The sequence below is a fragment of the Cervus canadensis genome, chromosome 10 (assembly GCF_019320065.1).
Source record: "Cervus canadensis isolate Bull #8, Minnesota chromosome 10, ASM1932006v1, whole genome shotgun sequence".
In the NCBI taxonomy this organism is placed as follows: domain Eukaryota; kingdom Metazoa; phylum Chordata; class Mammalia; order Artiodactyla; family Cervidae; genus Cervus; species Cervus canadensis.
The window spans coordinates 33,431,615-33,444,243 of record NC_057395.1 but is presented as its reverse complement, the minus strand read 5'-3'; the positions used below and the strand labels follow the sequence as shown (position 1 = coordinate 33,444,243).

The 12,629-nt window shown below is 40.4% G+C and overlaps 1 protein-coding gene across 3 annotated transcripts in view; it reads left to right on the top strand.

Moving 5' to 3' along the window:
* CUBN (cubilin) overlaps positions 1–12,629 on the top strand; it is a 281,074-nt gene that overhangs the window by 20,274 nt on the left and 248,171 nt on the right. The window contains exons 1-6 of one of the 3 annotated variants that reach the window (XM_043478781.1): positions 1,921–2,118; positions 3,079–3,208; positions 4,137–4,232; positions 4,780–4,818; positions 7,917–8,018; positions 8,663–8,766. In XM_043478781.1, coding sequence (XP_043334716.1) covers positions 2,075–2,118; positions 3,079–3,208; positions 4,137–4,232; positions 4,780–4,818; positions 7,917–8,018; positions 8,663–8,766 — 515 coding nt within the window. In that variant the 5' untranslated portion in view covers positions 1,921–2,074. The other 2 variants (XM_043478780.1, XM_043478782.1) reach the window with 2 other exon arrangements.

The window sequence follows — 12,629 nt, the reverse complement described above, 5'->3', positions numbered from 1 at the left end:
GTTCAGAGTTAGAATGGTCGTTTGTGTTGGAATATTCTAACACATCCTGTTTTATCTTGTTCTTAAAGTTGACAACTATTTCATAGTCAAGATTTCCCCCCACCCCTACACCAAATTGTTAAGCTTTTAAACAAACTTTGAACTAATTTAACTTTAAAAAAATGTATTCAACTTGAAATACCATTGTTGTATGACACCCATTTCTTAAATAACAAAAGAACAAAGAATGCATCATTTGACCTCCAGTATCACCTAAAGAAAGTATCAACTTGTCAGCTATTTTTGCTATTTTTGTTCTTTTGATTGAATAGAACAGGTGTAAGACAGTGTTCCATCTCTCCATAATATCAAGCTGCAGAGCTTATTTAAAGGAGTAATTTTTAAGTTCAGTGGCATTACATACATTCACACTATTGTGCAACCATCACCACTATCTGTCTCTAGAACTTTTTTTTCATCTTTCCAAAGTGAAACTCTGTATCCTTTAAACAATATCTCACCATTCTTCCTACCCCCAGCCCTAGAAACCACCACTCTACTTTCTGTCTCTATGAATCTTATACTTTAGGTTCTTCATATGAATGGAATCATACTGTATTTGTTCTTTCATAACTGGCTTATTTCACTTAGCATAACATTTTCAAGATTCATCCACATTGTAGCATGTCAGAATTTCCTTCATTTTAAGGATGAATAATATTCCATTATATATATGTAATGCATTCTGTTTTCCATTCAGATCTGTCAGTGAACACTTGGATGGACATTTGGCTTGCCTCCATGTTTTGGCTGTTGTAAATAATGCAGCTATTAACATAGTTGTACAAATATCTCTTTGAGTCCCTGTTTTCAATTATTATAGCCAGAAGTAGAATTGCTAGATCATCATTCTAGGGCTTCCCCAGTGGTGTTAGTGGTAAATCTGCCTACCAATGCAGGAGAAAAAAAGAGACTTGGGTTCAGTCCCTGGGTTGGGAAGATCCCCTGGAGGAGGGCATGGCAACCCACTCCAATATTCTTGCCTGGAGAGAAGCCTGGCAGGCTATAGTTCATAGTGTTGCAAAGAGTCAGACGTGACTGAAGTGACTTAGTACACATGCATGGTCATTCTATGTTTAATTTTTTGAGGAACTGTCATACTGTTTTATAGTGACTATATCATTTTACATTCTCACCAGCAGTACACCAGGGTTCTAATTTTTTCACATTCTCGCCTAATAGTTGTTATTTTCCACTTTTGTGTGACAGTAGCCATCCTATGAGTGTGAAATGTTATCTCACTATGGTTTTGATTTGTACTGCCCCAGTGGAGAAGGCAATGGCACCCCACTCCAGTACTCTTGCCTGGAAAATCCCATGGATGGAGGAGCCTGGTTGGCCGCAGTTCATGGGGTCATTAAGAGTCGGACACAACTGAGTGACTTCACTTTCACTTTTCACTTTCATGAGTTGGAGAAGGAAATAGCAATCCACTCCATTGTTCTTGCCTGGAGAATCCCAGGGACGGGGAGCCTGGTGGGCTGCCGTCTATGGGGTCGCACAGAGTCGGACACGACTGAAGCGACTTAGCAGCAGCCGCAGCAGCAGCAGTGATAAATGACACTGAGCCATCTTTTCACGTGCTGTTTGGCCATTTGTGTATCTTTTCAGAAGAAATGTTGATTTTCTTTGCCCATTGCTTAATAGGGTTACTTATTTTGTGCTGTTAGGTTGTGGGATTCTCTGTATTCTGCATACTAACCTCTTAATCGTATGTATGATTTGCAAAGTTTTCACATTTTTAAGTTGCCTTTTCACGATCGATAGTTTTAATTGGAGAAGGAAATGGCAACCCACTCCATTATTCTTGCCTGGAAAATCCCATGGACTGAGTATCCTGGTAGACTACAGTCCATGGGGTCGCAAAGAGTTGGACACGACTGAGCGACTTCAGTTTAGTGTCTTTTAATATATAAAAGTTTTTCATTTTGAAATAGTCCCACTTACCTATTTTTTTTTCTCTTTTGTTGTTTCTACTTTTGGTGTCATATCCAAGAAATCATTGTGGAATCCAAAATCATGAAGATTTTCCCCTATGTTTTTTCCTAAGAGTATTATGGTTTTAGCTCTTATATTTAGGTAGGTATTTGACTCATTTTGTATTATTTTTTTCTATATAATCTAAAGACTGGGTCCAACTTCATTCTTTTCCGTGTGGATATCCAACAGTTCCCAATAGCATTTGTTGAAAGCCAGTTACTTCTTAAGCAAGGAGTGTTTTAGTGGATGTTTCCAAAGCCATTTGCTACTGTTTCAAAGGTCAAATAGGTAATGATTAAGTTGTGCATCACTGAGAGGTAGATTTTGACCTCTCACAAGTTGAAGAGTATTGAAGATCTAAGATCATTTACATCCCTCAGGAAGAAAAAAATAACCTAGGCTTCCAGGGCAAAGAAGAAAGGACTGAAAAGTGTAGAACAATCCACAGGTCAAAGTATACCTGCCAGGCTTGGTTCTCTGGACTCCCACACTCGGCTGGGAGAGCGGCCTCCCTCCTTCCTGACGACCCAGGAGGCTGGTGAGGAACATGTCCTCACTTTTTCTTGTGAGTCTGGTTATTTTATTGATGTTTGCGGCATCATACAGTGAAGATGGAGGACTTGCACTGCAGAGACAAAAAAGAAATATTGACCTCCAACAGTAAGTACACACATGGGTCATTTCTGCTGATGGACTTGGGTGGTTCCTCATCAGTTTTCACAAATAACCAGATAAGCGAAGGTATAATTTTTCTAAAGAAAAAAGGTGATACTAAAAACAAGTAGGGAAAAACAGTTGGATTGATGTATGCATGTACCTTTTTATACACAAACTCTTCATTTATCACTTGGCAAATTAGGCAGGTATGCAGTTACTAGGAGGCATGTCCAGGAAATTTGCAAAGAAAGAAATGACAAGTGAGCAGGGAGAATTCAGCTGAGATGACCACAAAGCAAAGATGTATGCAGTCCCTAGCTATTGAATGAGAAACTTTGTTCTCTAGACTTAAAAAACTGCATGTGATAATTACTGATGCATTCTCTGGCTTGGATTATGTAGGCCTCGAATGACTGCAGAGAGGGGAAACTTGGTGTTTCTTACTGGATCAGCTCAAAACATTGAATTTAGAACTGGATCCCTGGGGAGAATTAAATTAAATGATGAGGATGTCGGCGAGTGTTTCCATCAGGTAATACACTGGAAACATACTGAAGTAGTTTTGTTTATTCATACTGAAAAGGCCTATGTTAATCTGTACTCTCTTGAGCTCAGGGAACATGATTGAGGTAAAACAACTCTGTAGGGAGTCCCTGGGGTTAATGTTGGGTACGGGACATAGCACTCGCAGGAAGTGGCTCACTGGGTGGACTTATGTACTCCAGCCCAGAGAAGGTGCAGAGGGTGATACTGGGGCTTCTTCACAAGGGGACCAAGGATGGAGGGGGACCACAGAAAGGTGTAGATGTCATCAGTTTATTTTTGCCACAGAACAGAATTGGCCAGTAATCCTCTCTCCTGCTTTACTGAATGTTTTCAGAGCTCATCGTTTGTTACGTCACACAGGTCTATTGGTCATCATGTTAGGAGCTAGCATTTAGAGCTCATTATGGACTCTGTGCTGTGCTCAGCACTTTATGTGTATTATCTCATCTAACCCTCATGGCTGCCTATGAGGCCGGCTTTATGGCTACCCCATCTGTAAGGCAGATAGAGGAACCCTCCCTACAGCAGCTCAGCAATGTATCCAAGGACATACATTAAATGGCTGAGCCAAGATTTAAAACCCAAACAGTCTCCTTCCAAGTCAGGCCTCTTAAAAAGCATTCTAAACTATTATTATGGGAAAAAAATGAAACAGAAGATTCCTTGATACCTTATTACTGAACGGGTAAGTGGAATTATGCCATGGCTATTTTAGTCTGATGTTTATTATACATGGCATTGTTCTGTGTTGGTTTTTTTTTTTTTTTTAAATAATAATGACAAGGTCTTAGGGCTTGAAATAGAATACTATCCAAATTTAAAGATTTTATTCTTATAGACATAATTTTTTCACTAACATTCTCTTCCTCCTTCTCTTCTCCCTTCATTTTCTTCTCCTTTTTTAAAAAAATCAGATCCAGAAAAACAAAGATGATATTACAAACTTAAAAAGAAGTATAGTCGGTCTGCCTCAAAATATTTCTAATCAAATCCATCAGCTTGATTCCAAGGTAAGTCTGACATCCATATCCTTGGGACAAATGGGTTCTCCTTAATACAACTTTGTAAGTAATCATTTTGCAGAAGATATACCAATTTTGTATCCTCCTTAAAAATGTAGTGTTATAATTATGGACTTTTTGGTTAAATGACCCAGCCCTAATGGAGGAGGTAGAGGTGTGATGAGCAGAGGTTGGAAATCCTGTGACAAGAGCTTGTGGCATAAGTTGGCTCTGCTCACGTTCTGATAGCCACCTCCTTATTGATGAGGTGGATGGGTCACCGTCGCTCAGGAAAATTCCCAGGGTCACCATATACAGTCAGTCAATGAATCAACTTATCATTGTGTTATACTTCTTTTTTTAAAAAAAATCCATGCAATGGAAGAGAGAAGGAAGGAAGGGAAGCCTGGAGGGCAGAGAAAAGAGGAGGGGAAAGGCAATTAGACAAGGAACAGACAGATAAAGTGAAGGTACTAGGAAAATAGGTAACAGAGTAACGTGGCATAGGATGTGCCTTTGAACCAGCTAATGGATGTTTTCTTTTCCCCACTGCTAGCTTGTGGCTCTTGAGAGAAAATTCCAAAACTTACAGCAGGTAAGTCCTATAACTACTAGATAGCCAACATCTTTCACTGAAAATACACTAGAATCACTGAAGGAGCTGGTATTCTTCTTTTTAAAATTTCATTTATTTATTTATTTTGGCTGTGCTGGGTCTTCGTTGCTGCCTGGGCTTTTCTCTGTTTGCAAGGAGCTGGGGGCTACTCTCTGGTTGTGGTGTGCAGACTGCTCACTTTGATGGCTTCTCTTGTTGCAGAGCTAGGGCTCTAGGGTGTGAGGGCTTCAGAAGTCATGGCACATGGGCTTAGCTGCCCATGTACCATGGTGTGTGGCATGTGGGAATCTTCCCAGACCAGGGATCGAATCTGTGTGTCCTGCAATGGCAGGCAGATCCTCTACCACTGAGCCACCAGGGAAGTCCAGATAGAGCTGGAATCCTTAAGGTGGATGGATGATCAATATCAAGGGCTTTGCTCTTCCCCTAATTTAATTCTTCTCACAATCAAAACCAGTTTTCTTATTGGCGAGTAGTTGATTTACATTGTTGTTAGTTCCTGCCCTACAGCAAAGGTGAATCAGTTGTATGTATGTATATATACATATATATATATATATATACACTCTTTTTTAGATTCTTTTCCCATTTAGGCCATTGCAGAGTATTGAGTGGAGTTCTCTGTGCTATACAGTAGGTCTTTATTAGCTATCTATTTTATATATATTGATAACAGTGTGTATATGTCAATCCTTAATCTCCCATATTTCCCTCCTGGTAACCATAAGATTGTTTTCTTCATCTGTGAGTTTATTTTCTGATTTGTAAGTAAGTTCATTTAATTCTCATCACACGTCATGCTTCCCAGGACACATGAGGAAAGTGAGTCTCAGAGAGATGAAGCTCACTGAGCATGTGAAGTCCTCTGACTCTCAGTTCAGCTGTCCATGTGCTCTTCCTCTTTGGCTATCACTTTTTTAATCATGTAATGTCAGGCTTAAGTGTGCTGGAGCTGGTCAGCTAGTGACCACCCAAGTTGCTTATTCTGGCATCCAGGACTCAGTTTACAAAAGGCTCACATTTTCTCTAACATTAAACTTAGAGTCTAGGCTGTATCTCAGAATATTCCAGACCTTCTTAAAAGTATATCTGCTGGTGATTAAATTTGAACAATTTCTTAGAATAAACCATCCATAACTTTACTGCATGCTTGTAAACTAGTCCTTGTAATTTTAGACTTCTTATCCCTTTTGTAGGGAGCTGATATTTTTAAGACTTTCAAGGGAGCCATAACCTTCCACACAGAGAAATGCATAGAAAGTCCCCATATTTTAATGACTAAAAGTAAGAGGATTCCAGGTTCAGAGTCCCTGCTCTCATATTCTTGATCTGTTTTTGATTATTCTTCAAATGTCCTCCATTCTGTTGTTTCAATTTTGGTGGACAAGTTTACATATTCCTTTTCCTGGCTTTGATAAGAAATTGCTCTTTCTGCCTTTGTCTTTTTAGAGAGTAGTTGAATAAATGAAAATGAGCAAGACAAACAAGAGTGTTTATTCCTGCCAAAGGTCAAGAACTGGAGGCCATAGTCCAGTTAACTGGGACTGGCCTCCCTCTGCCCATCCCCCCCAGGAAGAGTTTTCAGTGACTCTGGAGTAGAAACGCCTTCATGCCTTTGGATGCCTGAAGTCCCATAGTTTCCAACTGTCTTTCTCCTGACTGCTCACTGACTATTTACTGCTGGCTCCCCACGGGTTTCTGAGTTTTTAATCCCCAGACAATGTTGTCTTACATGCCAGAAAAACCTCAAATGAGTTTGTGGTTGATTTTCTTAGCAGTGTCCTTTGATGAACAGGACTAATTGTGGTACTGGCACAGACATAGACAGAAAAATGAAAGAACACAGAGTCCAGAAGGAGACCCCCAAATCTATGGGCACCTGACTTATCACAAAGGTGGAGAGAGAATGGGCTTTGCTCCACATGGTCAGCTTGGCATTCTCTGCTCTCAGCTTCATCTGCAAACAGGGGGAACATACTTGATTTTCTCTCTGAGAAAATCAAATATTTCACCAAATATTTTTCAAAAATGTAAAGAATAATTTGCCCCATTTTATTTTTTTATTTTTTTTAATATTTTTAAAAAATTATTTATTTATTTGGCACTGGGTCCTAGCTGCAAAACATGGGATCTTTTATTATAGTTGAAGCCAGCTCTTAGTTGCAGCATGTGGGATCTAGTTCCCTGACCAGGGATCAAACACGGGCCCCTTGCATAGGGAGTGCAGAGTCTTAGCCTCTGGACCACCAGGGAAATCCCAATTTGCCCCATTTTAATTTTTAAAACCGAGAATTAGACTAACATTAGGTAAAATTAACGGGACTGCTGTCCTTGGGTAATCACTTGTGCTCTCTAAAGACGTTTTCCCTGCCCCAAAGGCATTTCAAAGCTTACAAGGTGGAAACTAGTAGCTGACTAGAACCTGGGTAGGATTCCCCAGGTTCCATAGCCAAAGGCAGGTCTCTGTGTATGACTGTGGTCTGAAAGCAGTCATGTGAGCATGAGGCTGGAGGGTGTATTTAAGCCTCAGGCCACATTTCCCACAAAGGGTCTTGGAGTGAAAAAGAGTTCAGTCATCTTAACCCAGGGGAGGAGTGTGGGGGCAGCAAAGATGATCATATTTCAAATGCTTATCTGGAGGTACCAAAGAGAAGAACAACAGCCAAAGAACCGGAATTTCCGTTTTATTTTCTTAGTACAATAGGAATTTCCATGTGATTCCCACACCCACATCTTGACTCTTGTCACCATCATACGTTTGTCAGGAGAACAGTGTTTTTTCAGAGAGCAGAGTGAGAACTCTTGCCCCTCACCTTTGCCTCACCCATCCGTGGTTAAATGCACGTTAGTAGAGAAGGAATATGGATAGGGCTTGATAATAGTCAACACTTTTTGGTTTCTCACAAGAGAGTTGATAGGAAGAAGTATTTACATAATGGATTTAAAGTCTGGAGGAAGACCCCCCCCACTCCGCCCCCCGCCCAATTGACCAGGAGTAAAATGTGGCTTGGTGTACACACCTGCTCTAAAATGTGGAAAGTATGACTGTCTCGCTGACCATCCTGTCTTTGTTCCAGACACTGGACAGGAAAGTTTGCAGCAGCAATCCCTGCCAGCATGGCGGAACCTGCCTCAACCTCCCTGATTCCTTTTTTTGTATGTGTCCCTCACAGTGGAAGGTGAGTCACCTAGTCTTTGGTTAAAAATGATGATGAGTCAACATCAGTGGTTTCCTAGGAATCCTCCAGACCTATTTAATTCTCTGTCCAAAGTTTCTAGGATTCTGTGGTCTCCTGAGTCAGAATAAATGACACCAGGTATGCCAAGATGCAAATTGCGGCCAGCATGATTCTGTCACCATTGAATCCTGAACCATCTTAAGTGGGGATTTGCTGGACTAGATGCTATGTGCTGTTCTGGCTAGCATGAATTTAAATTGCTCAGCACAACTAAATGAATCTTAATGTAGCTTGTGCATTTTCCTGCCCTTTTCTATTAATAATGAAAACATTCCTGACATGTGCATCCAGAAGAAATTAAGTGACTATTCCTAGGCAGAGCTCCACAGTAAGATGAAGAATAGTCCACATAAGGATTCTTCTCCTGTGACTGGTATGATCTATGAAGAGCTCTTTGGCTCTGTTAGGCCACACCTGAGTTATAGATGAAGGGTGACTGGAGATGAGTTTTAATTGTATCATATTTAGTTTGACCGAGGACTTCTTTACTGTCTGTTTGTAAATCTTTGAACATGCTGTGTGACTGTTGGCCCAGATGCCTTTGTAACCTGTAGTACCTGACTTTGTGCTTTATCTAAACGCAGGGCCCTCTGTGCTCTGTTGATGTTAATGAATGTGAGATCTACTCAGGGACACCCTTGGGCTGCCAGAATGGAGCCACATGTATTAACACAGCAGGGAGTTACAGGTAACTTTTTTCTTTCCTTTTTTTTTTTTTTTAAACCAATAAACATTTATTTTTCATACTCACAGGTCTGCATATAAGCCATGGTAGCTCCACTTCAGTTTGGTTTGGCCTGTGGATCTCTTTCTTATACCAGGGCTAGAGGTGCCCCAAGCTACTGGAGAAATGTCCTTCTCAAGGCCAAGGTCAAAAGCCCCAGAGAGTTGAACAGAAATGTATAAAATCTCCTAAAGCTATAGCTCCAAATTCGATGTCACTTTTGCCTGCTTGTTGTTGTTTAAATTAGGGTGTGTTTTTGAAGAACTAAGACATCCCCTGGTTAACAGTATCCAAGGTTAAGTGCCTGTATCACCAGCAAAACTAACTGTTCTCTAGGGAAGTCACGCGGTGTTTATCTAACATACACAGAGCTGTTTCCTTACTGTAGAGAAAACCTTGTGTGACCTCACCTCTCACCCCATGAAGAAACCTGTTCTCTGAGGAACAGGAAGGAGGCCTCCATGGCTGGTGTAGAGTGAGGATGGCCCTGGGCAAGATAAGGCAGAGGGGTTAGTAGGAGTCAAAGCATCCAAGGGATAGCCATGGGAGAGCCTTATGTAGAAGAGGGATGGCCTGCCCCCCTCTCCCCTCCCCCGCCACCCCCTACATTCAGTAGCTGAGAGAGCTGATAGTCAGGACTTCTCCATTCAGGCACTGTGCAGTGTCCACCATAACCAGAGCAGGGTGAACCCAGGTTTTCTTCACATGGATACTCCTCATTGTCTTTCTTCAATTAGTCATCAGGCCCCTCACCACGGTCATCTCCCTGCTGCCGTCCGCCATCTTTTCTTATGATTGACTCTGTCACCGGGCTCATCCGCAGCATTCTCCTGCTCAAATCGGGCATCGCCCTCAGCAGGAAAACTTCCCTTCTCTTACAAAGCTGACTTGGGCATCACAGTGCCTCCAAGTTCCCATCAAACTCTAGGAATATTGGTCTGTAAGGTGACACTGACTGATGTACTATCTTGTTAAGTAATCAAGTCCAAAAACGTATGGCAGATCAATAACAAACTTCGGTTTCTGTAGTTCCTTAAAATCACTTAAAAAAAAAAATCTCTAGACATTGTCTTTCCCCATATTTTGGTGGGTCTCCTATATTCTGTGATTATAAAGAGAGAAAGAAATGGGTTCTGTTGTGACAGAATCTCTGTGTTTTATCTCACTGGAATCAAGAGCAGCTCTTCACTCTCTTCCAGCATCCCTGCTGTCCTATTCTTCAGTTCCCTTGTAACAACACATTCTGTCCTTCCCAGCAAAAAAGAGTGCAGGAATTTTGTTTTTGACCTTGTCATTTATTAGCACACTATATTCTTAAAAAGCAACCACAGTCTTTCTCTTTTTCAGTTGTTCCTTTAATTCTCATAATATGATCTTAAAAGTTTTTCCTCATTGCAAGTTACAAACTTAACTCATTCTGGCTTTTGGTGGATACGTCCTTCAGTTTCAATATCCTGCACATTGTACGTCTCTGATGTCAATGAAGTATTGAATTATTAAAGAGCTTTTTGCTCTCCAAATTTTGTTTCTCCTTTAAAAGAACCCTCTGATCCTGTTTTGATAAATATTCAAGCTTGGATCCAGAATGCAAGTCTAATCTTTCAGTACCTTGAAAGCATTATCTCCTGATTTCTATTTATGGGCATTTATCAATGAAAACTGCTGCTTGGCGATAACACTGGCAAATGACTCCTAGTATGGATCCTTCCCACGTTCCTGACATCGAGGAATGTTCTGGAGATTAGTTCTCACTCTCTCTCCCTTTATCATCCCTGTCTTCTGGAGTCTTGCAAGCCAGCAAAATAACAAACATGCAGCAGGGAGGAAAGATCCATAGATCAGGACAAAATTGTTTTTCCTTCCAGGACAAATTTGCCCTTTTATCCCTGCAAAATGGCAATGAAAGGAAAGGTTTAAAAAAATTTTTTTTGTTGTTTGTTTTCTTGACATGGTATGTGCATCTTAGTACCCCAGCCAGGGGTCAAACCCATCCTCCCTGCAGTGGAAGCATGAAGTCTTAACCACCGGATTGCCAGGGAAGTCATGAAAAGAAAATTTTTAACACAATTATTTCCTGCATGTCAGAGGTTAATTTTTCCAGATAGAAATGAGAAGAAAGGAGGGAGGAAGTGGGGGGGGGAGAGAGAGAGAGTGCACACGAGCAAGCGAGTGAGCAAGAGAGAGAATAATTTTACTTGTTGAGAGTTGCCTAAATGACAGATTAAACTTGATAGAGGAGTACTGAATTATTCTCTCTTGCACCATCCTCTCAGAGAAAACCCAAGGACTGATTGTGCTGACTCTGGAAATGATTTGGGTTTCTAGTTTCTGCCCGTCACAGGTTCCCTGGAGGACATTAGGGAGCACAGTGTTTAATCTGGTTTCTTCTTGCTGTGGGCATAGTGTGTGAAGCCTCAGGAATTCCAGTTGATTATCTCTGACCTGAATACTCTCATTCAGGCATATGATGAAGACTTTTTGAAGGAATAAAAGAAAATAGAAACGTGTATATGAGCGTAAGATTAAAAGGTTGTTTTGTGGAATCTATGTGGAATGAAACAGAGCCCTTCGATACTTTCTCAAGTTCTGTTAATTATGGGAGGTTAAGTCCTTGTTAATCAGCAGCTTCCTTGAGGTTAGAAACTCCTTCAGGAAACTTCTGTGAACAGTTGCTGAAGATACAGACTTGAGCCCTTGTTGAATAATCTGCAGTGGGCAGTTTGCTCTGGATTTGCAGCCTCCTTCAGCCTTTAACTCTTGGAATCCATTACTTGTGGGAGACAAAGGAGTCTTTCTTTAAAGGGATTAATAACTTTTATTGGTAATGATCTTTGAAAGATAAAGCGCTGTGCAAATACTAGTTCACTGAAAGCCCCATTTCATAGAAAAATTTCTGATAAAAATTCTATTTTTTTAAACTTTTGATTTTATATTGGAGTATAGCTAATTAACAATGTTGTGATAGTTTCAGGTGGACAGCAAAGGGACTCAGACATTTACATTTACTCAGCCATGTACATGTATCCACTCTCCCCTAAACTAAAAATTGATTTTTGGAGTCATGAGAATACAGCAAGGACAACCACTGTCTGTTTCCTCCAACTCCTGGGGCTCCCAATCTTTTTCCAAGTGCTCAGGCAGCTAACTGATAATATTTTGCCACTGTTCAATATGTTTTTACCTCTTTATTCTGAAGAATTGATTCTTATTGTTTCCCGCTGACTGTGGGTTTAAAACAGCCCATGGAATCCACATTTACCTGCATGGATGGTGCATGTTATATACTTCCAGCTCAGATCTAGAAGGCTTTATAGAAAAAAAGAAGTTAAGTTTGTTGTTTGCTTTTTCTCCAGGAACACAATGGTGATTATCATATTTTATTTTACTTATTTTCATTTTTATCACTAGTGGGTTTTAAAATAGGCAGAGCTTAAATGATGAGAATCATCTGGTTTTAGCTCAGATGGAATGGAGTTAGGTATTAAACATATGACCTCTTTTAGTTAGTCAGTTATATTAATATTGAACCATGGACTCTAATGCAAGTTAAACTATGACCATGGAAGCATATGTGACCATGTCTCAATGGCCAAATGTACTTGAAGTGTTTTTCAAGACAGAAACCCACCCCACCTTTTTTTTCCTACTGGAATCAAATCAGCAATAGAAAGTCATTACAAAAGTTACTTCTTCAAGAGGGCATAAAATTCACTACCCTGTTTCTTTAAGGGCATATCTAGACACCTTGAGAATTTATTAATACATTTTCATGTAAACACTGTTGTGTTAAAAGATATATAAAAAGGGAAAGTATTCAACTAACTCTC